The sequence below is a fragment of the Calypte anna genome, chromosome 1 (genome assembly GCF_003957555.1).
Source record: "Calypte anna isolate BGI_N300 chromosome 1, bCalAnn1_v1.p, whole genome shotgun sequence".
In the NCBI taxonomy this organism is placed as follows: domain Eukaryota; kingdom Metazoa; phylum Chordata; class Aves; order Apodiformes; family Trochilidae; genus Calypte; species Calypte anna.
Window position 1 is genome coordinate 194,293,140 of NC_044244.1, and position 27,690 is coordinate 194,320,829.

The window sequence follows — 27,690 nt, forward strand, 5'->3', positions numbered from 1 at the left end:
ATTCTTTCTAATCTCCAACCTAAACCTCCCCTGGCACAACTTGAGACCATGGCCTCTTGTCTTGCTGAGAGTTGCCTGGGAAAAGAGACCAACCCCCCCCCTGGCTCCAACCTCCTTTCAGGGAGTTGTAGAGAGTGATGAGGTCTCCCCTGAGCCACCTCTTCTTTAGGCTGAACACCCCCAGCTCTCTCAGCCTCTCCTCATAGGGTCTGTGCTCGAGTCCCTTCACCAGCCTGGTTGCCCTCCTTTGGACCTGCTCCAGGACCTCGATATCCTTCCTGAACTGAGGGGCCCAGAGTCCTGCAGAGTCCTGCACCTTTTTTTAAATGGCCTAAAGTAGAGCAATCAATAATGTAAAAAATATCAGGGCAGGTGATAAATAAGCTGTAGTATAATGGCATTTTGGGATATGGGCATGTGCATAGCACAGTGGGATTTCTTATTTGAGAAAAAGGTCATCATGAAGCATCTTAGTGGAGTGCAGAAAGATTCAATAATGGGTTTCATTCTCTGCTTGTTTTTAGGCTTGATTGCTCTGAAATACCTGCAATGCCCAGTTGTAATGAAGGGACTGAAACCATGTATAAATATTAAGTCATCTGTTGTTCATGCAGCTGTTGCTAAAGGTCATTAGAGGTCAGAGAGAGGAGCATTCATTGCTGCAGGTGAAGACAGGGAGGTAAAATAAATAGGTATAAAGAGTTTGACCTGGAGGAATCCACATGTTAACAAGAAATCTAGGATTTAGGAGGGAGACAATAAAGAATCTCAAGGTGCTCAGGAAAAAAAAAAAACAGCAAGATAATAATGGAGGCAAAGATTTTGCTACAGGAGGCTGCAATTAGAATGACTCACTGGTCCTTTCCAATTTTAATCTCCTATTATGCAACTTAAATATTGGTCATGGCAAGAGTTACAGCAGTAACATGTCTGGAGCAGACTGCTTTGCTTCCATTTGCATGTGCTTTAAATCACTGAACATATGCACTACTGGACTTACTCGGATTTTAACTGGGTTGCTGAATATAAATTGCTGCAGGAGTTCAGTGGCAGAAAATACCTGCAATCAATCAGATTTATTTCCAGAAAAGAAAAGGCTGCTGGGGTCTGTATAGAAGGATTATAGGAGTGATACATTATTGCCTTCAGCCCATGCCACAGGCTGTGGAAAAAAATCTAGGTTCTTCTGATACTTCACAGATAAAAAGAATTTACAAAGACTCCCTTGAGGAGTTTCATTTCCACCCCATCCCTTTGAATCTGGTGCAGCTGCTCAGAAATTCAGTATTTTTTGGAAATATTTAGCTGTCACTCATTCATGACTCCCCTATCTACACAAGGATGGACACAAGCATCCAGGGTAGAAGCAGAGCTCATATGTGGTCCTCCCAGGAATATTCTAGTATGTGAATTGGTACAGGCAGTCCTGTAGCCACTGTGCAAGGAGGGATGGATCAAGCATAAATACACAGCTCATGCTCCCAGATTCACTTGGGAATTACAGGAGGGATGTTTTCCCTGTGAATTTAGGAAAAAAGGAGTGATAGGGGAGGGCTGGTGAAATAATTCCTGTTCTCTTCCTCCCCTTGCCATTCCCCTTATTTTCTTGCTCCTACTCCTGTTGATCAGAATTTGTTCCCTGATTCACTGAGAGCCAGGCTTTTGAATTAATTGTTTGGAAAGTGGCAAAAGTTGTTTGTTTTATTTCTTACCACTTTCATACAGAGCCTGATGGGCTTACATTTGAAATCTGGTTGAATTTCTCTGCCTGTAACTCTTTTGTGAACTTCTACTAATTATATATTTTACAAAACACTAAATAAAATGCAAACTAAGGAGATGCTCTGCCTGGCATACATTTCCTAAGAAAAGAGGATTCTGCAAAGCCTGCTGAACCTGTAGGATTTCCTCTCTTTAAGGATTTTACACAGTGCATCACTGCAATGCTTACCTGGACATCTACATGGCTGAGAATTGTAGGAAGCTCCCCCAAAATGAATGCAGTTGTAGAAAACTTGGATGAACAAAGCTTCCTAAATAATTCGAAACCATTTTAAATGCATTTGCCCATTTATGTTTCAAACATTTATAAGCAGAGGATTCATTTCTCCAGTGGAAACCATACTTAACCCTAATGCTTTACCAATGTTGACCTTGCCTATAGTCCCTGAGTTTGAAGAAAACAGGAAAAAATAGATTTAAGATACTACCCAAATGGTTTCAGGCAGCCTCTGCAATGAGCTATCCCTAGACAGATGAAGGTTTACTGCATGGAAATGAAAGGCATGAGCCTTGCAGGCATCCACCCTCCAGGCTGGCAGTTTTTTTCCAGGTATTAAAAAAATTGAGCTTGTTCCTCTGACAGAGCCCTTTACTCAGACCCAGGAGATGCTGGTGGGAGATGGCACCTCCCTGGAGCTGGTGTGGTTTGAAATGGCTTCTGCCCAATGCCAGGCAGCTGTCAGCATGAGAGCTGCCACAAATCTTACCCACAGACACCATGTTTCTGGATGTGCAGGGGGACACTGGTGCCTTCCCCAAATCACCATGGTTTAAGCCTATGCTGATGGTGGTGGTATCACCAGCCCCCTGCCCAGCATCACAGAGAGGATGTAAAAGAGAGAAATCCCACAAGATTACCCAGATCCAGGGTGAGTCAGAGCCCTTTATCTCTTCAAGCTTAGAGACAGGAGTCTTCTGGAAGAATCACTGAATAATCTGGGTTGGAAAGGAGCTCTGAGATCATCAAGTCCAACCCTTGATCCACTACCACTGTGGTTGCCAGCCCATGGCACTCAGTGCCACATTCAGTCTCTTAAAAACCTCCAGGGATGGAGAATCCACCCCCTCCCTGGGCAGCCCATTCCAATGTCTGATCACCCTCTCTGTAAAGAAATTCTTTCCTCTTGTCTGACTGATAGAACCTGACCCTCCCCTGGCTCCAACCTCCTTTCAGGGAGTTGTAGGGAGTGATGAGGTCTCCCCTGAGCCTCCTCTTCTCCAGACTGAACACCCCCAGCTCCCTCAGGCCTTCCTCATAGGATTTCCATGGCTTATATATGAGAAAAGCATTTCTCAGCTCTACTGAATACTGAGAAGGAGCGTGAAGGGATGGAGTAGGGGCTGCACTCAGGTGATGCCAAGCCCCTGTGATGCTGAACATGGAACTACCACCCTATTCAGCATGGTGACCACCACGTGCTGTCCCTCCAAAGCCATCCTAAGGCCAGGCAGCCCCAGACCACCCAACCCCACACATCACCCAGGCCCAATACCCTCTAACCCCATCCCTGGGCTCACAGCCATTTAACTCCATACACGTGGCCCACACTCAAGCTCCACACCACCCCTTCCATCCCACATCACCCACACCCAGCACCACCAAGTTCCACAGAATCAGGGAATCATTTTGATTGGAAAAAGACCTTTGAGAAGATCAAGTCCAGCTGCTTGATCAGTGGACCCGCTGTCCAGTCCACCATTAAGCCATGTTCCTAAGCACTAAATCCAGGTGTCAGTGGAGGTGATGCTCCTCCTTTACTCCACTATTATGAGAACCCCTTAAAGTGCTGGGTCCAGTTCTGGACCCCAGACACAAGGACATGGAGCTGTTGGATTGAGTTCAGAGAGGGACATAAAAGTGATGGGAGAAATGGAGCAGCTCCACTCTGGAGACCCTGAGGGAGTTTGAGTTCTCTAGCCTGGAGAAGCTTCTGGAGAGACCTCAGGGCACCTCCCAATGCCTGAAGGGGCTTCTGGAAAGCTGGGACTTTTTACACAGGCATGGAGTGCTGGGAATGAAGGGGGAGGCTTTCAGACTGCCAGAGGGGAAGATTGAGACGAGATCTTTGGGACAAATCCTCTCCTCTGAGGCTGGGGGGACCCTTGGCTCAGGCTGCCCAGGGAAGCTGCATCGGCCCCATCCCTGGAAGCCATAGAATCATAGAATCATAGAATCGGCTGGGTTGGAAGGGACCTCGGAGATCATTGAGTCCAACCCTTGAACCACCGTTGCGGTTGCTAGACCATGGCACTGAGTGCCACATCCAGTCTCTTTTGAAATATCTCCAGACACGGAGAATCCACCCCTTCCCTGGGCAGCCCATTCCAATACTTGATCATCCTCTCCAGAAAGAAATTCTTTCTAATATCTTACCTAAACTTCCCCTGGCACAACTTAAGACCATGGCCTCTTGTCTTGTTGAAAGTCGTCTGGCAAAAGAGACCAACCCCCCCCCCTGGCTCCAACCTCCTTTCAGGGAGTTGGAGAGAGTGATGAGGTCTCCCCTGAGCCTCCTCTTCTTTAGGCTGAACACCCCCAGCTCCCTCAGCCTCTCCTCATAGGGTCTGTGCTCGAGTCCCTTCACCAGCCTGGTTGCCTCCTTTGGACCTGCTCCAGCACCTCAATCTCCTTCCTGAGCTGAGGGGCCCAGAACTGGACACAGGACTCAAGCTGTGGCCTCACCAGGGCTGAGTACAGGGGCAGAATCCCTTCCCTGGACCTGCTGGCCACGCTCTTCCTCAGCCAGCCCAGGATGCCATTGGCCTTCTTGGCCACCTGGGCACACTGCTGGCTCATGTTCAGCTTCCTGTCGATCCAGACTCCCAGGTCCCTTTCTGCCTGGCTTCTCTCCAGCAGTGTTGAAGGGCAGGGTGGATGGAGCTTGGAGAGCAACCTGGGCTGGTGGGAGGTTTCCTAACCACGCTGTAACCCGGTCCCGATCCCGATCCCGGTCCCTGTCGCGATCGCGATCCCCATCCCCATCCCGATCCCACGCATGCGCCCCAAGAGCCGCGGGTTGGAAGGGATGGAAGGGGGGGGGGGGGGGGGCTCAATGTCCTCTCGGCGCAGGCGCAGCCGCTGCCGCGCTCCATTCGGTTCCGGCCGCCTCCCGAGTACCGTTTGGGCCATGGCGGCAGGCGGGCGCGGCTGGTTCCGCTCCTTGGCCCTCGGCGTCTCCTTCATCAAGTGCCTCCTCATCCCCGCATAGTGAGGAGGAGAGCCGGGACTGGGTTGGGTTTGGGGGGGGGTGGTTTCCACATCCCCTCAGGAGGATGATGAGGAGGGGGGGAGGGGGTGGTTCCGCCGGTCCTGAGAGGGACCCTTTTTGGTGAAGAGGGGGGTGGTTCGGTTCGGTCCGGTCCTGTTCCACCTGTGAAGTGGCTTTGCTGTGGTGTTTGAGGGCGGTCGCAGCCCGTGCTGCGCGGGTCTTGGTCGTGAGGGCCTCTAAACTTTAACTCTTTTTAACTTTAAAGAGGCACGGCAGCTTTTTTTTCCCTAAAATATATATATAGATATTATCCAGCTCTGTTAAAAACTCAGAACCTTGAGTTTTGGTGTTATTGGCATGAAAAAGCTGAGCTATAAGTAACTCCTGCCCAGTAGTCTCCTCTGCTTTAGGCACAGCATTCATTCAGCATCTTTGCTGCTGTTCGGGTTGGTTTTTAATCAAATTTGCTCATTTCAAGGCTGACGATCTCAGGCTTCCTGTTTATCTCCCTGTGGTGGAAATGCTGCTCCTCTATGATCCTTAATGTGGACTTTATCTTTAGTTTTTCCACAGATTTTGAAGTACATAGGAACTGGCTTGCCATCACTCACAACTTGCCCCTCTCGCAGTGGTACTATGAAGTAAGTACATCCTTGGGTTGTTTGGGGTTTTTTTTTCCCATTTGTGTATAAATTGCAGGCTTAGTGGGCTTGTCACCCTCTGTAGATGCCAGAGGACAAAGCCTTTTAGTTGCAGAAAGCACATGTCATGGATATTGATGGTCAGCAGCTGTAAAGCAGCTGCTCCAAAGCGTAGTTGTCACCATTTGTTATCCCTGTGTTGCTTTTAGTTTAAAAAAACGAGTTGTTTGGGGAAGCTGCTAGTACTTATGAAGGCAAAATGGAAGAGATAATGAAGGCACACAGAGCATTAGACAGGCAGAGGAGCAAGTTGCATGGTAGTCTTTAATTGCTTGAATCAGTTTTCATCTAAGTGAATTACCTTTGAGTTGGTGATAAACTCAGCCTGCACAATTGAGTTTTAATCTGTCTCACAGGTCTCCTGGAGTCCTGGGATAAATGTCATAGTCCCTCGTACTGTTCCACTTAACTGTCTGGGAACTGTGTATCCAGGAGTAAATTATTTGTGCAGGTCAGAACTTCCTGACAGATTTCTGCAAGGCCAGCATGATCCCAGTGCCAAGGCACCGGATGCCTTTTGGCAGCATAACCTCAGCATTTGGGAACACACAAATACACCCCATCCCACCCTGCCCTGTTCTTTCTCCCCTCCTCTTTCCACCACCAAGGAGTTAATTGCTGGTCAGAGCATAGTAACTGTCCTTATGGGAAAAGATCAAATAAGACTCTTTGATCCTGATAAGGTCTTATTAAAATTAGGACTTGCTGACTAATGAGTAAAATTAATTTTGAGACTAACAAAGCTGATTCTGCTAGCAATTCCTCTAATTGTAGACAGATATTCATTGTGAGCTATTTTACTGGGAATTTTTAATATCATTTCCCTTACTGTAAGTTGATTTATAAAGAACAGCCATTTATCTGTTGCTTAGGTGCAGATACATGTTGTTTAATCTTTTTCTAGTAATCAAGAGACATCCCATCCCTTTACCAGTGCTACAGAAAGGGAACTCACGCCATTTTCAGCTACTTCACAATAAAGTAAACTGCACCTAAGCAACAGATAAATGGCTGTTCTTTATAAACAGAGGGGTTAAACACAGGCTACTGAGATAAAGACAACTGAGTTTCTGTGATGAACTGTACATGAAGGACTGTAAACAGCACGGGTTGTGTTAAATTATTATTTTATCTCACTTTATCTTCAGGCAACTTCAGAATGGACCCTGGATTATCCACCATTTTTTGCTTGGTTTGAATGTGCACTTTCACATGTTGCCAAGTATTTTGATCCCAAGATGTTAGTTATCAAAAATCTAAATTACACCAGTCAGGCAACCATCATCTTCCAGAGGCTTTCTGTCATCTTTACAGATATCCTTTTCATCTATGCAGTTCGTGAGTAAGTCTTGATGTTCTGATTATGGGGACAGTGGGTAGCTAGGAATATATGGACTGTTTTTACAGTAACAACAAATTATTTGTACAAATAAGCTTGTATGGAAATATCAAGGTTGTTTTAACCTGTTCAGGGAAAAATTTGGAGCACACTGCTAAACTTGAGGTAACTTTTTATTCTTGGGAAATGTTATTGCTGTACTTGGGATCAGATTTGTACACATTCAGACATTAGCTGCTGTTTCATACATTATAACTGTTCTGTTTCTATTGGTGGGTTCATTTTGTAGGAGTTGCAGGGCAGATAGTGTGCAGCCAAGTCTTTCTTCCTATTACTTTTCTTATTACTTTGTTCCAGAATAGAAGATTAAAGGGAGCTGTGACAAAATGCCAGTAGGTCAAATATGCAAAGTCACTCCAGTGTTTTTGGCATTCTTGATGATAAAACTGATTATTCAAGTCTAATTTAACAATACTAAGGTTGGATGATTTCCATGCACCCTGACTTTGTGAAGAAGTTATTATCTTGCACTTAAAGACTAGAAGGGGAGAGATGTTTTGGGTATTATGTTGCCTACCTTAATGGTTTGGCTGTAACAGTCTGTCCTCGTTCTATCCTGTTCAGAATCTGGGCAGAAGGTTCTTTGTTGCACTGGGGCATGACCTAAGCTCCTTTATTTACTTATTAGAAACAGGTTAGCTTTGCATTGTGACTTTTTCCTTTCCTAGTTTTGACTGGAAGATGTGTGAAGGAGCTGGCTTTCTTAAAGTGGCTCTACTAGTGGCAATTCAGCAGAAATAATTCACAGCTTTTAGATCTGCTCTGTAAAATAATACAGACCATATGGCATCACACTGAGCAGTAGTAGGGAATTTTTAAGCAATAGAGAGAGCTTCTAATTTTGGGGGGGAAGCCAGGAAGAGGTTCATGTCCAGCTGAGGACCTTAAACACAACTGGATATCTTGTCTCCAGGTGTAGCAATGGATTGTTTAATCATGAGAAGCTGATAACAAACTGTTTATGAGAACTTTACAGTTACTCTTGGATGTGGGACTCAAACCTGAGATTAAGTTACTTGGCATAAGCTTTAGCATGTGGAACATACTACAACTACTGAGTTTATTTAATTTTTTTTATTATTATTCAGCTTCATTCATGATACTTTGTGCTGAATTGAACAATAATTTTATCATTGCCTTCCACCTTCAATCTGTTTTCTTCAAATTAAATGCACCTCACAACTCTTTAAAAGTAACATTTCTGTTGGCTGCTTCAACTCTCTTGTCTTCTGCTCTTGTTCAGGTGCTGCAAATGTGTGAATGGGAAACGAGCTGCAAAGGATATCCTAGAAAAGCCAACATTTATTCTTGCTGTTCTGCTCTTGTGGAATTTTGGGTTGTTAATTGTGGATCGTATCCTTTCAAACTGGTGTGGGTTGTTGGTGGGGTTTGTTTAATCTGTTAGAGTGGGTAGTGCAAACGTGTTTATTATTACTATCACAGCAAGTGATGCTGCTGTTTGTTTTTTCTGGGGTTAGTTGAATAACAATGTTTTCTCCTTAGAATTATTTGACAAACTGGAAATTGCTCAGTTTTTGGTCTGGTTTGCCAAAATTGCAGGAGCACCAGTCTGGCAGCAACATGCCTGTTCCTGCTGACAGCTCCAGCCTCCCCCTGCCTTCAGGAGTGTTAGCAGAGAGCCTTTTTCCTGGGTCTGGTTAAAGGTTTGTCCCATGAAAAGGAAAAATTTCTACAGTTGCTTCATCTTCAGGATGTATTCAGTTGGATAATGTTACCTGAGAATTATCAAGCATTGGAATGGGCTGCCTAGGAAAGGGGTGGATTCTCCATCCCTGGAGATATTTAAAAAGAGACTGGATGTGGCACTCAGTGCCATGGTCTAGCAACCGCAACGGTGGTAAAAGGGTTGGACTCGATCTCTGAGGTCCCTTCCAACCCAGCCAATTCTATGATTCTAAGGGTTATTATGAGATTATAAAAACCCCTCTGGGAAGCCCAGTTTTTGTTGGTTGGTCTTGATAATGTGCATTCTTCCAGCTGAGCAGGAAACAAGGGACAAACAACAGTAATTCTTTTATGGAAAGGACTAGTTTTGTCTGTCCCTGTCCTCGTTTAAGTTGCCACCTTCCAGGTGGTAGGTGATAAGTGAAGGCTGCCATCACCATCCATTAACCAATGCAAGGCAGAAACTAATACTTAAAAATTCAGAAAGTGGAGAATTAACCTGTTCTCTGGGCAAGCTGGGCCAGTGTCTCCCCACCCTCACACAAAGGAGTTTCTTTCTAGATCTCATCTAAATCCTCTCTTTGAATTAAAACCATTCCCCCTCATCTTCTCACTCCATGCCCTTGGAGAAAGTCCCTCTCCAGCTTTCCTGCAGCCCTTTGAGGTGCTGGTTGCATGACACGTGCAGTCAGGCTGCTGCTTCACTTAATCAAAATTATGCACTAACATTAGAATCATAGAATTGGCTGGGTTGGAAGGGACCTCAGAGATTATCAAGTCCAACCCTTGATCCACTACTGCTGCAGTTCCCAGCCCATGGCACTCAGTGCCACATCCAGTCTCTTTTGAAATATCTCCAGACACGGAGAATCCACCCCTTCCCTGGGCAGCCCATTCCAATGTCTGATCACTCTCTCCGTAAAGAAATTCTTTCTAATCTCCAACCTAAACCTCCCCTGGCACAACTTGAGACCATGGCCTCTTGTCTTGCTGAGAGTTGCCTGGGAAAAGAGACCAACCCCCCCTGGCTCCAACCTCCTTTCAGGGAGTTGGAGAGAGTGATGAGGTCTCCCCTGAGCCGCCTCTTCTTTAGGCTGAACAGCCCCAGCTCCCTCAGCCTCTCCTCACAGGGTCTGTGCTCGAGTCCCTTCACCAGCCCAGTTGCCTCCTTTGGACCTGCTCCAGCACCTCAAGCTCCTTCCTGAACTGAGGGGCCCAGAACTGGACACAGGACTCAAGCTGTGGCCTCACCAGTGCTGAGTACAGGGGCAGAATCCCTTCCCTGGACCTGCTGGCCACGCTGTTCCAGATACAGGCCAGGATGCCATTGGCCTTCTTGGAAAGATCTTCTTAGAAGATTTTGTTTCTGTCCTTACATTATGATTAAGTAAGGACTTCGTGTCTGTGTGGCATGAATTCAAGTTTACTTTCTTGATTTAAGTTCCGTTTTAATTTGTTTGGAAGTTTGAGCCTTCCCCAGAAGCTGGACAGCAGCAAAGAAAACTCTTTTTACTCCTTTCTTGACTCAAGTTCAGATATTCACTTCCAGTACAATGGATTTCTCTTTGGGCTGATGCTTCTTTCTGTAGCCAGACTATGTCAGGTAAACCTCAGTGACTCTTTTCTGTTTGTTGCCATATTTTGCCATTTTTGGGTGCATGAGTTGCTCAAATTGAATGTTTTTGGGGCAGCTTAAAGTTGAGGGGTGCTGAGCTGGCTGTCTTAATTATTGGTTTAGTTTGGGGGGAAGAGGAGAACTTGAAACTCACCATAATTGCTTGCTGATGCTCCAGTGTTGCAGTTCCCTGCCATAACGTTAAATTCTGTTAAACCTCAGCAACTTGGAGTGCTTCTCTGCCATTTTATCTTTTTCCAATCACCAGTCCTCAGGAAAGGAACCTCTGAAGTGGAATTTGTAATTTGAAGTAAATAGTCATGTGGTGTTTTTATGTCTTTGATAAATGTCCTGTCAGCAGAGGACAAATGGAAGTTAGTAGAAAGGGATAACAAGTAGAAGAAGCTTGGGGTTTTGCAAGTAGAAAAAGCTTGGGGTTTTTCTTTTTTGTTTCCTTTAGAAAAGGTACTTGGAGGGTGCTCTTCTTTTTGCTGTTCTTCTGCATTTCAAACACATCTACATTTACGTGGCCCCAGCATATGGCATTTACTTGCTGAGATCCTACTGTTTTACTGCAAATAATGCAGGTAAGATGGGTTCCTCCTCACTCCCTTTTTGGGGGGTTTTGGTAATTAGTGGAGCCTGGGGAAGACACAGGACACACAGATACCATCAGAACAAAATGTCTGTGGGTCAGACATTTTCTTTATTAAGAAAAATGCACATGAACAAACTGGAAGTGGCATTGTGAAGCTGTAAGAATTACTCTGGCTGTGAAACAATTAAAATTGGAAGAGAAACTACTCTGAATTCCTCTTTTTTTTCTCCACTACTTTGCACTGGAAAACATGTGGTATTTGTCACATTAATAGAGAATTTTCTCTTTAAAATAAATTATAAAAAGGTTTTATAATGGAGGAATTACAGCATGGAAAAAGTAAATGCAAACTATGCTGAGGAAAGCAATTGAATGTATTGACATAAAAGGCTCAATGCTGCTTTTAGGTGGGAGCTAACAGTTCACTGTTGGCTTGGAGGGCTTTGTCTCCCTCTCCACTTCCTGCACTAACTGTTTTCATCATCTCTTTTGCTCCTTGTAGATGGATCCCTGAAGTGGAGGAGTTTCAGCTTTCTTCATGTAACTCTTCTGGGACTGATTGTCTGTCTTGTTTCTGCTCTTTCACTGGGGCCCTTCATAGTCTTGGTAATAACCCCTGTCTCATTCCCCTGAACTGTTAGAAAATTGTCTTGTAAGAGTATAAACCATGTCTCATCTGAGTTGACTGTTTCTTATTTGTTTTCTTTTTTTTTCCAGGGCCAGTTGCCTCAAGTAATTTCAAGGCTTTTTCCTTTCAAGAGAGGCCTCTGCCATGCTTATTGGGCCCCTAACTTCTGGGCTTTGTACAATGCCATGGATAAAGCACTAACAATTTTTGGTACAGTATGCTAATCCTGCTGTTTGGTTGCTCTTTGCAGGTAGAGCTCTTTGGATTTTAATCTTCCTTCCACTTTTGTAATGTGGGCAGTAATTGGCAATTTTCAGCCTTAAATCACTTGATTGTCTGTAGAATAGAATAGAATAGAATAGAATAGAATAGAATAGAATAGAATAGAATAGAATAGAATAGAATAGAATAGAATTGGCTGGGTTGGAAGGGACCTCAGAGATCACCAAGTCCAACCCTTGATCCACTACTGCTGCAGTTCCCAGCCCATGGCACTGAGTGCCACATCCAGTCTCTTTTGAAATAGCTCCAGACATGGAGAATCCACCCCTTCCCTGGGCAGCCCATTCCAATGTCTGATCACCCTCTTGGTAAAGAAATTCTTTCTAATCTCCAACCTAAACCTCCCCTGGCACAACTTAAGACCATGGCCTCTTGTCTTGCTGAAAGTTGCCTGGGAAAAGAGCCCAACCCCCCCCTGGCTCCAACCTCCTTTCAGGGAGTTGGAGAGAGCGATGAGGTCTCCTCTGAGCCTCTTCTTCTTTAGGCTGAACACCCCCAGCTCCCTCAGCCTCTCCTCACAGGATCTGTGCTGGATCCCTTCACCAGCTTGGTTGCCTCCTTTGGACCTGCTCCAGCACCTCAATCTCCTTCCTAAACTGAGGGGCCCAGAACTGGACACAGGACTCAAGCTGTGGCCTCAGCAGGGCTGAGCACAGGGACAGAATCCCTTCCCTGGACCTGCTGGCCACGCTGTTCCTGACACAGCCCAGGATGCCATTGGCCTTCTTGGCCACCTGGGCACACTGCTGCCTCCTGTTCAGCTTCCTGTCAATCCAGACTCCCAGGTCCCTTTCTGCCTGGCTGCTCTCAGCCACTCTGTCCCCAGCCTGGAGCCCCCCATGGGGTTGTTGTGGCCAAAGTGCAGGACCCGGCACTTGGCCTTGTTGAACAGTGCATGTTTCCAGCAGTAAGCCAGAAATAAATCATTCCTCTCTCTGTCCTTTAAAGAATAGACTTAGCCAGGTACTTAGTTCAGCTGTATCATTTTCTTTGTTAACATTTCTCAGTTTGTGCTTTTTTTATCTTTTGTTTTCAGGTTTAAAGTGTAATCTCCTTGATCCCACAAAAATTCCAAGAGCCTCCATGACGGGGGGGCTGGTTCAAGAATTTCAGCACACTGTTCTCCCCTCTGTGACTCCACTGGCAACATTAATCTGTACTTTCATATCTATATTGGTAAGAAAAAATGATATTTTTTGTAAACTTGAGGTGTTTTGTCCCCCTGTAGTTTTTATTTGATTATCCTGGACTTCACATGAATTTTAATTCTAGGTCAACAAATAAGTTTTCTTTAAAAAATAATAAAAATAATTATAAGGCTAAATGTGGAATTAGTAGCTTGATACAAAACATTACTTTCTTCAAGTATGGCTAAAATGGTGGCCCCTGTCAGCTCTGGAATTGTTAAAAGCAATCTTGGGTCAAAGAGGCTGCATGCTGAGCTAGAAGTAACCTTTTTGTGATAGAAGGGAGTTGAGCAGAGATACTGATGGAAATATTTGGTGGGCTTAGGGTGTTCTGATAGCATCAGCTACAGCTAAGCCAAGTGTCCTTCATGCAACCAGCAAGGAATTAGAGGCTCAATAAGTAATTACCTGGATACAAAGTCCTTTTCACTCTAGTGAGTGCCTGGCCTTTAGCTGAAAATCTTTGTTTCGACACATTTATGCAGTGATGTTGATAAAATGAGTTTAGTGGCTTGAATTCAAAGGCAGTCCCTGCAAAACAAATGGCAGGGAGCTGTCAGCAGTCTGAATTTCAGCCCCCTTTCCTCCCTCCTGTGACATGGATGAAGTCCTTGAGGCTGTAGCTGTACACCCAGATAGATCCAGTTCCTCCAGTGCTACAAACTGCTTGTGCCCAGTGAGCACAACCTGGGTGCTGTTTATTAACACTGAAAAAAAAAAAAAAAAGAATTTCTTCACTGGACAGTGGCTTGTGTCCAGGATTGCCAGACTTTTCACTGAAGTCCTGTTTTTGCCTGTTGTTTCTAGCCCTCTGTTTTCTGTCTTTGGTTTAAACCTCAAGGGCCCAGGGGCTTTCTTCAGTGCCTTGTCCTTTGTGCGTTGAGCTCCTTCATGTTTGGCTGGCACGTCCATGAAAAAGCAATACTCCTTGCTATCCTGCCTTTAAGGTGAGTGAATTTCCCACCTAGCAGTTGGCCAAAATAAACCTGCAGCCACTTGTTGAGGAATCCTCAAAGAGGATCACTTTGTTTTCAGGACGTTTCAGGAAAGGAAAGGGTTTGTGGGGTGCCTTAAGCTGTGAAGTTTTAGCACGCTTCAATTAAATTAATTTCAGGCACAGTAAAATGTGGCTGCCTTAACAGCAGAATGTGCTGATGCAGGTGTAACATGTATAGTAAACTGGTGTGGTGTTAAGCAGCATCTTTTATGGTATCTCAACAGGGGCTTTGTATTAATTTACAGATGATGGGAGGAGCAGAAGTGGATGGGGTTGGGATGATGCAAGTGACCAGTTCAGGAATCTGGCACACAGACCTTCCCACTGCATTCACTCTTTATATTTCTTTGAATTCTGAGCTGTATGAAGATGCATAGTACCCAGAAAATCTGTTTTTTGATTGCTGTTAGAATGATGGAGGAAAAAAAAAAACCCAAAGCAACTAAACCAAACCATGCTTATGAAAGAATGAGGTTCAGACTTAAGGCTGTGACAGCTTTTAATTTAAGCTGCCCCTTAAAGCCTCCTCATCTTAGTGAGAGGTTGGATAGAACATTTCACTCACATGGCACAGTGGACAGAAGCAGGCTGCTTTCTTAGGGTCTTTTGTTTCCCCCACTGTTATTACTGCATTTATGCAATGCATTCTTTGTACCTGACAAGTCCAAGACCTGTTCATTGTCTGTCTTGTGCCTTTGTCTTTTGAAGAGAAAAAAAACAATTGGCTTGCCTGGCTTGAAGCATTTGACACTGCTGTTGCACTCAAGTTTGGCAAGAATCTGTTGTTGAAGAAGTTCTTATTCTCTCTGAGTAGTTAAGTTTAATTATTTACCATAAATGTAAAATGTAAATATCTGCCATAAATGTAAAAACATTGCATTCTTTTATTTATTTATATTGTAAATATTTAAATAATTGTTTTAAATATTTTATTTATTTATTCTTCTATTGCATTCTCCTGCACAGTTTAAGCCTTGATGAGTGCTGTAATTGATATTTAAATGCTAGGTAGATTGCTCATGAGCTGAGGACAGGAACCTTCTGCACTGCCCTTACAAGAAGTTTACCATTTCTACCAAAAGGACTTAAGACCTGCTAGGGTAGAAGTGAGGCTGTAGTTCATAAGCTGCCTGACCAGTATTGCTGCAAACACTTCTGTTTTTCCTCTTCAGATGTTTAGTGATCCTCAAACAGCTGAAGTGGGATTTGTGGGAGGGAATTAACACAGGAAAAACAAAAGGAAGGAGAAAAAGTAGGGGTGAGGGTGTTGGCAGCCAGCTGGGGAAAGAAAAAGGGTGTAGAAAACTCCAAGCTTTCCTAATATTTGTGTTCAGTCAGTGTTTAGTGTTCTGGGGAAGGGTTTCCTGGCTGATTTTACTCCTGCATTTATATCTGAGGCCACATGGCCTCAGAAGAAGGCAGGAAGCAGAAGACTTCATCACAGCTCCAGTGTAGGGGACAGGCTGGGTCTGGGCTATTATGAAAAGTTCTTCAGTCTCTTGTAAACTGAGTAGTGTTTTGCTGAAATAAAGTTTCAAAAGCCTTAACAAATCCTTGTCATTTTTAGCTTGCTGTCTGTTCAGAGAGCAAAGGATGCTGGCATCTACTTGATACTGACAACCACAGGGCACTTCTCACTTTTTCCATTGTTGTTCACACTACCAGGTAAAGTCCTTTCCTTCTTTCTGTGCTTTCATCCTACTGCTTTGTCTATTGTTTTTTTTCTCTCTAAAGATAATGTGCAGGTGTAACAGGTTTGGATTATTTTATGTATTAAGTGGAAAGCTGCAAGAGGCTGTATGTCAGCCTGTGTCCATAAATACAAACTCTCCAGCTAGTGAACAGAAATGCTGGTTTAAAGAGCTGTGCAAGAGCCAGAGCCTTTAAGTGGAAGTAGAGATGGGGAACTCTCATAGTCAGTGGTTGTTCTCCTTCATTCTGCCATGCTTCTAGAAATTTCCCCCTGTCTAATACCACCATGTGAAGCAAAAGTGATAAAGGCAGCTTGAAACCACAAGCCTGGGAGGCTGTTTTCCAGCTGACTACCACTTCATGCTGCCATGTAAACTAGTAAAAATAGTAAATAGTAAACTAAAAAATCATCCAGAAGCATCAGTTAAATCAGGTGTGCAAGGACAGATTTGTCTTTGTGACCAAAACTTTTTCTTCCATCCTCTTCTGCCCCCCCTTTTGCTTTATTTAAATCCTGGACCATCACAGCTTTGTCAACACTGTAACCATTGCATCATGATTTTCTTCTCTCTGGGAGGGTTCAAATCCAGACACACTCTGTAGTCTGATGAATACTGAAGCTGCTGCATTGAGAAAGGAGGAACTTCCTCTGTCTTCTCCTTAATTTTTCTCTACCACACAACCTAAACTGGATAGCATTGGTTTGGCTGCTACATTTATGTTTCAAGCTTCCTAGCCCAGTAATTTCTGACTTATTTTTTAAATAGGAAAGTCTTATTTGCAGTGTTATGTCCTAATTATAATTAGTGTGTGCAATATGTTTATAAATAACTGAAGTAAGTGTTTGGTGTTTGCTTTAGTAAATATCTGTGTTTGGGTTTAGATGTCCTAAGCAGTAAAACATTCAGTTCTTTGGGGAGAAAATAAATACATAAATTATATAAATACTGCAGCTTATATGGCAAAAGGATTTTATAATTAATCTTATGCATGTGTTGTGTTTCTTGTATTTCAGAGCTTCCAATTAAAATACTTCTTATGCTGCTGTTTACAGTTTACAGCTTCTCTTCATTGAAATCTCTATTCAGGTAATTAAAGAATCCTGTTCCCCAAGCCAGGAGCAAAACCATTTCTTCTGTCAGTGGGGATCAGTGTTGTCATAAGAGGCAAACAGCACAGAAAACTGATGGTGAAAATATCAAATTGAAGTCTTACTAAGCATAAAAAAATTATGCTGCCCCTTCCCTCTTTTCAGGAGACAAGGCTTAAATGAGGTTAATTTAGCTCATCCTTGTTAAGTTTGAATTGCAGCAGCCACTTGCACCCCCCAGGCTGCAAACCCCCACCTGCCTGATGTGCTGGTGAAGCTCCAAGTTGTGTGTAGGCTGTGAGGGTTTAATTCAGTGCTACAGCAAGTTACCTGGAGACTGTTTGCCTGTGCTGGCAGCTGTGAATGCTGCTGTGTGTTGTGCAGTGGTATTTACTATTTCCATGTGTGGAAGGGGCAGGTTAGCAGCAGCAGACTCCTCTAAGCTGTAGTTTGCCAAACAGTCTTCTGCAAACACTTGATTACCAATCATAATATTACCCAAAGCATCCTGTCTGTTTTCACAGGCTGGTGATTTCTTTCTCACTTGACCCAAAGATAGTGCTTATCCTTGTAACTCCCCTGCTCTCCACTTCCCTATTTCCCAAACTTCACTTTGCAAAGCTCTGCTGTAAGGAAGAATGCCAAAAATGTTACAAACCTGCACTCACAGCCTCAGTCCCCTGCTTTTTTGTAGATGGAAGGCAGGAGGGCTCTGCAGAGGGACCTGGACAGACTGGAGAGTTGGGCTGATTCCAACGGGATGAGGTTTAACACGGCCAAGTGCTGGGTCCTGCACTTTGGCCACAACAACCCCATGGGGAGCTCCAGGCAGGGCACAGAGTGGCAGAAAGGGACCTGGGAGTTTGGATTGACAGGAAGCTGAACAGGAGCCAACAGTGTGCCCAGGTGGCCAAGAAGGCCAATGGCATCCTGGCCTGGATCAGGAACAGCGTGGCCAGCAGGTCCAGGGAAGGGATTCTGCCCCTGTGCTCAGCTCTGGTGAGGCCACAGCTTGAGTCCTGTGTCCAGTTCTGGGCCCCTCAGCTCAGGAAGGAGATTGAGGTGCTGGAGCAGGTCCAAAGGTGGCAACTGGGCTGGGGAAGGGACTCGAGCAGAGATCCTGTGAGGAGAGGCTGAGGGAGCTGGGGGTGTTGAGGCTGGAGAAGAGGAGGCTCAGGGGAGACCTCATCGCTCTCTCCAACTCCCTGAAAGGAGGTTGGAGCTAGGGGGGGGTTGGGCTCTTTTCCCAGACAACTCTCAGCAAGACAAGAGGCCATGGTCTCAAGTTGTGCCAGGGGAGGTTTAGGTTAGATATTAGAAAGAATTTCTTTCTGGAGAGGGTGATCAGGCATTGGAATGGGCTGCCCAGGGAAGGGGTGGATTCTCCTTCCCTGGAGATATTTCAAAAGAGACTGGATGTGGCACTGAGTGCCATGGGCTGGGAACTGCAGCAGTAGTGGATCAAGGTTTGGACTTCATGATCTCTGAGGTCCCTTCCAACCCAGCCAATTCTATTCTATTCTATGATTCTCTTTCCAACAGTCTTTTGCCCCCATGGAATTCCAGAATTCAGTTTTTCTCTCTCAAGAACTCTTAACTAAAAACCTCTGTAGGAGCTCAGTTTCTCTCTAGTCATCAACCTTTTGCAAGTGTCCTGTTCCAAACTTTCTAAAAACACCAAATTCCTTCCCAGAAGAACATGAATTCCCCTGTCAAAACACCTGCAGTCAAAACCCTGCCCACCAGTGTCCTTTGCAAGAGAGATTGGCTCATAGATCCTACAGAAAGCTTGGGGGAAATTAGGATAAATCTGATATTAGCAAGAACAACTTTGGTGGAACAAATGTGTGTGTGAAGGTCTCTGTTCAGGGTGATGATTGTGAGGTGATGCTGAGTTTTCTACTTAGATTCCAGGGCATCTTGGAACTTGGTGTATGAACCCTGTGATAAATCAGCTGTACTCTGTTATCACATGTTTTGCTGCTGAAATTTATTAAATTAAATTAATATCAATGTTTAAATTATTGTTTAAAGCCTTATTGTGAACTTATGGGGGGGATCTTGTTTGCACTGGTCACCAGGGGCAGCTACAAAGCAGAAGTTATTTTTAATTAACAGTGTATATTTTAACACTTTTTTTTTTCTCCTAATTCCTCTGACAGGAGAGAGAGGCCTCTACTTAACTGGCTTGAAACAATCTACCTCATCCAACTGGTGCCTTTGGAAATCTTCTGTGAATTTGTCTTTCCTCTGACCCCCTGGCAACAGCACTTTCCTTTTGTCCCCCTCTTGCTGACCTCTGTGTACTGTGCCCTGGGTGTCACCTATGCCTGGCTGAAACTCTATGTCTCAGTCTTGACTGAAAGAATCTCTGGGAGGCAAAAAACTGAGTAAAAACCCCAGTCTGGGGACCAGTCCCAGGGTTTGAGGGGACTTTTGGCCACTGGGAGGCTTTGTCACAAGGACATACAACTCTTGGTCAAACCCTTGCCACAAGTGTAGTTTCTCTTCCAACACTCCTACAATGAAGATACCTCTGGTCAGAAGTGTCCCAGTAGCAGGGGGCACAGTAAGATGGTTAAACTGTGGTTAAACTGTGAAGCTTCACAAGGTCCAGACTGAGGAAAACCTGCCCATTATTGTTTGTATCTGAATAAAAATCACTGTGGCAAAGGACAAGGGATCATTGCTGTGTGGAAGGGGGTGTTGTAACAGCTCTCTGTGGAATATTTACATTAAAAACTTGATTTTTTTTTTTTTTCAGCCTTTCTTGTGGTCTTTATCTCCTGGCTCAGCCCTGCTTTTGAGGGACACTCAGAAATAATAATGTGGTGTCTAGCAGGAAACTCACCCAGAGGTGCTTTGTCCATCTCTTGAACACCCAAATCTCAGGCTTTAAAATGGTTGCTTAATGTGTCTGTGTCCCTCTGACCTTGTTTCATAAAACTTCTTTGCAAAGTGGTTTTAATATTCTTCTAACAGCTATTTTTGTAGACCCAGATGACCAAACTGAGGCAGCTTCTGAGATGAGGAATTTTTAAAACCTGTGTCAGAAAATGGGGCTGGATAATCACATTTATTTACAGTTCATGTAAAACTGCAGCTGTGGCAAAGGACCCAAATGTCCTGAGTTTGAGTTCCTCTGATAAACTGAGGAAAAGGAATATTATGTTCTGCCCCTGCACAGAATCACATACCCTGAGAGATGGAAGTTGCCTTCAGCTTGGTGCAGGTCCTCATTGTGCTTTTTTTTTCATAGAATCATAGAATCATAGAATTAGCCGGGTTGGAAGGGACCTCAGAGATCATCCAGTCCAACCCTTGACCCACCGGAGCAGTTGCTAGACCATGGCACTGAGTGCCACATCCAGTCTTTTTTTAAATGTCTCCAGGGACGGAGAATCTACCACCTCACCGGGCAGTCCATTCCATAGCCTAATCACCCTCTCCGTGAAGAAATTCTTTCTAATATCTAACCTAAACCTCCCCTGGCACAACTTAAGACTGTGTCCTCTTGTCTTGTTGAAGGTCGTCTGTGAAAACAGTCCAGTTCCCACCTCGCTACAGCCTCCTTTCAGGTAGTTGTAGACAGCAATGAGGTCTCCCCTGAGCCTCCTCTTCTCCAGGCTGAACAGCCCCAGCTCTCTCAGCCTCTCCTCATAGGGCCTGTGCTTGAGTCCCTTCACCAGCCTGGTTGCCCTCCTTTGGACCTGTTCCAGGACCTCTACATCCTTCTTAAACTGAGGGGCCCAGAACTGGACACAGTACTCGAGGTGTGGCCTCACCAGTGCTGAGTACAGGGGAAGAATCCCTTCCCTGGACCTGCTGGTGACGCTGTTTCTGATACAGGCCAGGATGCCATTGGCCTTCTTGGCCACCTGGGCACACTGCTGGCTCATGTTCAGCTTCCTGTCAATCCAGACTCCCAGGTCCCTTTCTGCCTGGCTGCTCTCAGCCACTCTGTCCCCAGCCTGTAGCGCTGCATGGGGTTGTTGTGGCCAAAGTGCAGGACCCGCAAAAATGGGCATCAGGTTTGGATTCCAGTGCTGACACAGCAAATTGGAAGGGCTGAAGGGATGAATTATTTTATTTCCAGCACTTCTGGATCATTCTTCCATCCCACTTGAAGACATGACCCTTTCAGAGGAGATAGTTCATATATTCTTTGAATGTTTTTTATGTTAAAATAGAGAGTGGCTTCTGTACAGACAGCAGGTGGGCAGTAGAGTAGTTCCTGTGGCCACTTGTGTAAACAGGTAGCTTGTACAGTTAAATTTTTTACAGCCAGTGAGCTCATTTTCAGACTTTTCCTCTCCAGTTTTCAATAATTTCTCATAGTTTGGTTTTTAATTTATTTTTTTTTTACACTAGGAAGTACTTGGCCACACACTTTTCAGCTGCTGGCAGTGCCTTGGTGCTGCTTCCACGTGTATTTGGTCCAAGCCTCAAAGCTCTGCACATGGAAATCAGCCTCAGTGCTCCAGTTTATCACCTACAGGTGCAGCCTGGAGTAGGGGAATGAAAGGCAATATCCCCCAAAACCCTCCTTATCCTTTTCTCCAGCAGCACTTTGCAAGGTGAGCCAAAATCCTCCAAGGATTCCTGCCTCAACTTCAGTATCTCCCACAACCCAACCACCTCCTCTGTGGACAAGCTAAATGATATTTTTTTTAGGAAAAAGGCAGAATCCTTGAGGACCAGTGTGGTGTCCAAATGTGATTAATATTTTTTTTAATGGTTATGTCAATCCTGGTCCTGTTGCAACTGGTTTAATGGGGTTTGTATAGTAATGAACCCCACCAGCACTGTAGGGCTTTGTTACTCTGTTAGCAGGAAGAGCTCTGGGAAGAAACTGGGTTTGATGTCACATTTAATTAAAACCCTAATTTAACAACAGACTTGGCCTCCCTCACACCATGCAGGCAGCAAGGGCTGAGCTGCTTCACCCAGAAAGCTCAGGACTTTGGGAACTGCCCAGGGAAGTGGTGGAGTCCCAATCCCTGGAAGTGTTTAAGGAGAGGTTGGATGTGGCACTCGGTGCCGTGGGGGAGCTGATGTGGTGGGGTTAAGTCCCAGGCTGGACTGGATGATCTCAGAGGTCTTTTCCAGCCTCAGTAATTCCATGATTCTGTGACTCCCCCCACTCAATCCCCAGTAAAGCTGTGTGGGCTGGAGGGTTGTGGGCTGGAATTTTGGGGGAGGTTTAATGGATTGAGAAGAACCCTGAGGAAAAGGACTTGGAGATGGTTGATGAGAAGCTCAAGGTAAGTTTGCAGTGTGTGATCACAGCCCAGAAAACCAAGTGGGTCCTGGAATATATGAAAAGTAACCTCACTATCAGGTCAGGGGAAGGGATTTTTCCTCTCCTCTTCCCTGGTGAGGTCCCCCTTGCAGTGCTGGGTCCAGTTGTGGGGGTCCCCAACACCAGAAGGCCATGGAGATGTTGGAGTGAGTCCAGAGGAGGCCATGGAGATGCTCAGAGGGTTGGAGCAGCTCTCTCAGGGGGAGAGAGTTGGGGTTGTTCAGCCTGGAGAAGGCTCCAGGGAAACCTTAGAGCATCTTCCAGTGCCTGAAGGGGCTCCAGGAAAGCTGGGAAGGGACTTTGGACAAGGGCCTGGAGTGATGGGATGAGAGGGAATGGTTTCAAACTGAAAGAGAGATTGAGATCATAGAATTATAGACTGGTTTGGGTTGGAAAGGACCTTAAAGATCATCCAATTCCAACCCCCCTGGATGGGCAGGGACCCCTCCCACAGCCCAGGTTGCTCCAAGCCCCATCCAACCTGGGCTGAGACACTGCCAGGGATGGGGCAGCCACAGCTTCCTTGGCACCACCCTCAAATTCAAGAGTTTCTTCCTCATGTCCAACCTAACTCTCCTCTCTTCAAGTTTTAACCCATTTCCCTTCTCCTCTCCCTACCTCCCGTGTCCAAAGCCCTCCCCCAGCTTTCTTGGAGCCCCTTCAGATATTGGAAGGTTGCTCTGAGCCTCCTCTTCTCCAGGCTGAACAACCCCAATCCCTCAGCCTGCCTCTACAGGGAGCTGCTCCATCCCACTGCAAACTTCAGGAAAAGCGATCCCAAGAGCTCCTGGGAAGGAATTCTTCCCGGTGAGGATGTGGGAGCAGAGAACCTGAGGCTCCAGATCCCATCTCCCAGGTCCCTTCCATCTGAGTCGGCGGAACCCGAGTGCGCGGCTCCGGGGTCGGCGGAGGGGAGCGCTGCCGCACCGCTCCCCCGCGGTCACCTTGGCGGCCATGGTGTTCCTGCCGGACGAGGCGCGGTCGCTGCCGCCTCCTCCTCTGCTCAACAAGGGCTCGGCCTGGCTGGGTCTGACCGGCTGGGTGACAGCTCTGCTGGACAACGGCTTCAACAAGCGCCCCATCATCCGAGCCGGTACGGCGGGGATAGGGGAGGGAGGATGGGGGAGGCCTGAGGTGAGGGAAGGAGGGGAGGGGGTGTTGCGTTACCTCAGGAGCAAACCCTGAGGTAAAGGGCTTTGGGATGGGGGTGTGTGGGATTGAGGGATATAGGGGTGAGGTGAAAGGGAAGCAGCCCTGTGGTGAGGAGAGGGTGGTTAGAGGGGCATATGGGGCTGGGGAAGGGGGTTGTGGGGTTTGGGGTGAGTTTGAGGGATGCAGGAGTGTGTGGGGAGAGGGAAGAGCCCTGAGGTGAGGGGATGGGGAGACAGAGGGGATTGGGGGGACTGGAGAAGGGGAGATGTGAGATTTGGGGTGGCCTTAAGGGATATAGGGATGAGAGTGAAGGGCAGGGGATTCTGAGGTGAGAGGATGGGAGGAGGGAAGGGTGTATTTGGTATTTGGGGTGACTCTGAGGGATGTAGGAGTAGGGGAAAGGAGAGGAAGCCCTGAGGGGTTTGGGGTGAGGATACAGGAATGTGTGGGAAGTGGGAAGAGCCCTGAGGTGAGGGGATGGGGAGACAGAGGGGATTGGGGGGACTGGAGAAGGGGAGATGTGAGATTTGGGGTGGCCTTAAGGGATATAGAGATGAGAGTGAAGGGCAGGGGATTCTGAGGTGAAAGGGTGGGGGAAGGGAAGGGTGTATTTGGGATTTGGGGTGACTCTGAGGGATGTAGGGATAGGGGAAAGGGGAGGAAGCCCTGAGGGGTTTGGGGTGAGGATACAGGAATGTGTGGGAAGTGGGAAGAGCCCTGAGGTGAGGGGATGGGGAAGCAAAGGTGACTGGGGGGACTGGAGATGGGGATACGTGAGATTTGGGGTGGCCTTAAGGGGTATAGGGATGAGAGTGAAGGGCAGGGGGTTCTGAGGTGAGAGGATGGGCGGAGGGAAGGGTGTATTTGGTATTTGGGGTGACTCTGAGGGATGTAGGAGTAGGGGAAAGGGGAGGAAGCCCTGAGGGGTTTGGGGTGAGTGAGAGGGATACAGGAGTGTGTGGGAAGTGGGAAGAGCCCTGAGGTGAGGGGATGGGGAGGCAAAGGGGATTGGGGGGACTGGAGAAGGTGAGAGGTGAGATTTGGGGTGGCCTTAAGGGGTATAGGGATGAGAGTGAAGGGCAGGGGATTCTGAGGTGAGGGGTTGGGTGAGGGAACGGTGTATTTGGGATTTAGGGTGACTCTGAGGGATGTAGGGGTAGGGGAAAGGAGAGAAAAGCCTGAGCTGAGAGGCAGGGGAGAGACGAGGGAGTTGAAGGGGTTTGGGGAGGAGTTTGGGGAAGGGGTGCCTGGGATTTGGGGGTAATAATCTCCAGGAATATTGGGGTTTGGGAGTGGAGGGTGGGGGATCTGAGGTGAGGGGATGGGTAAGAGAGTATCTGGGATTTTGTTAAGGGCCATAGGGGTGGGGGGGGAAGGGAACACAGCCCTGAGGGGAGGGGATGGGGGATCAAAGGAGGGTGAGGGGGCTGTGTGGGATTGGGGCAGAGTTGTAGGTGGGATGTTGTAGGCAAAGGAGCCCTGAGGTGAGGGATCTGCAGGCAGGGCAGGGACTACAGGCAAGCAGAGGGCAAAGGGACATTGTATGGGGATGGAGGGGATTTGGGGTGACTGTGAGGGATATGGGGGGGCAGGCAGGAAGGGGAAGGAACCCTGAGGAAAGAGGGGAATTCTCTGGAGGGCTGTGAGGGGTCAGGGGAGCTCTGCAGGTGAGCAGAGGGGCTGGGTGGGGACAAAGCGGGGAGAACGGAGCGGGTGTGTGTGTGGGGGAAACAAGGTCTGTGGGGGGGTGCTGGTCCACCTGGGTCTGGATTTGGGGTGAGGAGGGGCTGTGTGGGATTTGGGGTGAGGAGGGGCCATGTGGGATTTGGGGCAGAATTGTAGGTGGGATGTTGTGGGAAAGGAGCCCTGAGGCAAGGATCTGCAGGCAGGGCAGGGATTGCAGCTAATCAGAGGGCAAAGGGACATTATATGGGGATGGAGGGATTTGGGGTGACTGTGAGGGATATGGGGGGGCAGGCAGGAAGGGGAAGGACCCTGAGGAAAGAGGGGAATTTTCTGGAGGGATGTTGAGGGGCCAGGGGAGCTCGCAGGTGAGCAGAGGGGCTGGGTGGGGGCAAGCGGGGAGAACGGAGCCGGGTGTGTGTGTGGGGAAAGTGTCTGTGGGGGGGGAAACAAGGTCTGTGGGGGGGTTGCTGGGTCCATCTGGGTCTGGGATTGGGGGTGAGGAGGGGACATTTGTCCTCCTGTGCAGGTGTTCACCGCCAGGTGCTCTTCACCACCGTGGGGTGGTTGTTGGGTATTACCTGATCAAACGCACCGAGTACATGTACGCCAAGCTGGACAGAGACCTCTTGGAGTATGTCAGGCAGCACCCAGAGGACTTCAAGGCAGCAGGTACGAGGAAGTGGGTGTGTTAAGAAAGAACACACAGCCTGCCACAGCACCTGGTTAATGAGTGGTAATGACTGTAAGTGGTTAATGAAGTAAAGATGTTGTCGGGCTGCTCGCGGAACCTGAAATTTTTTTTTTTTAACAAGTCTTTGCTGGTTGCTGCCTCTTCCCTGCTTATCCATGATCTAAATAGCAGCAGTGTTAAGGTTTTATGGTATGAAAACTGATGTTTTCATTGAGCTGATCAGCTGCCTTGGTGGCCAACCTTTCCTATTTTAACAATAAAACTTGCAGAGCCAAAAAAGAGGAGCAAGGCCAAACTTGTGCCAGTGAAGGAGAAACAAAGTAATGGAAAGTCTGAGGGAGCTGGGGTGTTTGAGGCTGGAGAAGAGGAGGCTCAGGGGAGACCTCAATCACTCTCTGCAACTCCCTGAAAGGAGGTTGGAGCCAGGGGGGGGTTGGTCTCTTTTCCCAGGCAACTCTCAGCAAGACAGAGGCCATGGTCTCAAGTTGTGCCAGGGGAGGTTTAGGTTGGAGATTAGAAAGAACCTTTCTTTCTGCGAGCAGGGTGATCAGGCATTTGGAATGGGCTGCCCAGGGAAGGGGTGGATTCTCCGTGTCTGGAGCATTTCAAAAGAGACTGGCACTGTGGCACTGAGTGCCATGGGCTGGGAACTGCCAGCAGTAGTGGATCAAGGTGTTGGAATTTGATGATCTCTGCAGGTCCCCTTCCAACCCAGCCAATTCTGTGATTCTATGATTCTAACGTACAAATTACTTTTATTCTAAGTCAAGATTTTCCTGCTTATTCTTGTAAGATTACTTGTAGGAATACATTGTACGGGTAAGCAGTGCCAGTTGATTTAAAACAGGGTGCTGCAGGATTCATGAAATTCAGTAGAAGAGGTAAAAAAAGAATAAATAGAAACATCAGGAGGCTTTGAAGCACCATTGGCTCTTGCTGGCTTAGAGCCTGGGTAAAAATGGCATTTTACTAAAAGTAGTCACTAAGCCCAGCAATGCCATGGCAAATTTTGGTGAAATTGCCTCTATCTAAGAGAATACAGTTGGGTGACTGAGGCTTTTGGATTATAATCACCGTTTTGCCATTTCTGAAGAAATAGAGAACTGTTGGTGTTGAGATCTCTGCACAGGGAGCCCCACGGAATAGACGTGAGGTATTCAGTTTATGCTCACAGTTTACTGGTGGTAGCAAAAAACAAAAAAAAATAGAATCTAGTGGCTTCCTTAACCTTAAGACTTAATATTAGAAGTCTTCAGAAGTGATCTCAAATGCTTATCAGGTTTTTTGCAACTCTGCCCCTTGCCTCCTGCAGAAAAGAAAAGGTGGGAGAGCTTTTGGAAGAGTTCCGCCCAATCCGCTGAGGTTTTCTCCCGTGGTGTCCCAGGATGCAGCTGCTGAACTAATTCCTTACTGAGGATTTTTGGAGAGCTGGCTGTAACTCTTCAACTATCCAGAGGTTAGAAATGAACCATTGCTTATTTTCATGTAATAAAAGTTACCATGAAATCCACAGTGTTTGGTGATTTGTTCTGTTGGTCATGGTGTATCAGTTGTGACTGGGTAATTGTTGTGGGATATAATTTTTCCTTCACCCCTTCACTCTCTTGTCCCCTTTGCAACTTGGTGCTGGCAGGTCCTCCCCACTTGCTCCTCACCATGTCCAGCCAGGTGCAGATGCTTCCACACACCTTCTCCCCAGACCTGTCCCTGCCACCCTTCTTGTCACTTGCTAGGTACCTCTGGGGGCTCTGGGTGTTCTGCCATGGGGTCCAGCATTGTACCAAGGTGTGCTGCTGACCCCGTGCAGGCACCAGCCAAGGAGCTTGGCCATGATGTGGGTCTGGGACATTGTGGAAATGCTGGAAATGAAATGACATCTCCAGGCTCCTGGGGCAGAGGGACACAGGGACACTACACCCCCCTGCTGCTCCCTTTCTCCTTTGACTTGGTCCTTCCAAGCCACCTCAGCAAGGGCAGCAGCAGCAGGCCAGAG

General features: G+C 46.7%; 2 protein-coding genes across 2 annotated transcripts; both read left to right on the plus strand.

The window, feature by feature from the left end:
- Positions 1-4,877: 4,877 nt before the first annotated feature.
- Positions 4,878-19,623, plus strand: LOC103529740 (ALG8 alpha-1,3-glucosyltransferase). Its single transcript, XM_030468994.1, has 13 exons — positions 4,878-4,990; positions 5,554-5,632; positions 6,841-7,034; positions 8,335-8,444; positions 10,313-10,380; positions 10,853-10,979; positions 11,493-11,596; positions 11,708-11,828; positions 12,937-13,076; positions 13,895-14,034; positions 15,652-15,749; positions 16,792-16,864; positions 19,029-19,623. The coding sequence occupies exons 1-13, from the start codon at positions 4,911-4,913 to the stop codon at positions 19,258-19,260; spliced, it is 1,566 nt and encodes a 521-aa protein (XP_030324854.1). The 5' UTR covers positions 4,878-4,910; the 3' UTR covers positions 19,261-19,623.
- Positions 19,624-23,064: 3,441 nt separating this feature from the next.
- LOC103529739 (NADH dehydrogenase [ubiquinone] 1 subunit C2) lies at positions 23,065-27,173 on the plus strand. Its single transcript, XM_030453291.1, is given in 4 exon segments — positions 23,065-23,261; positions 25,533-25,568; positions 25,571-25,675; positions 27,010-27,173. Coding segments are annotated over 4 exon segments (366 nt in total). The 5' UTR covers positions 23,065-23,122; the 3' UTR covers positions 27,096-27,173.
- The last annotated feature ends 517 nt before the right edge of the window (positions 27,174-27,690 follow it).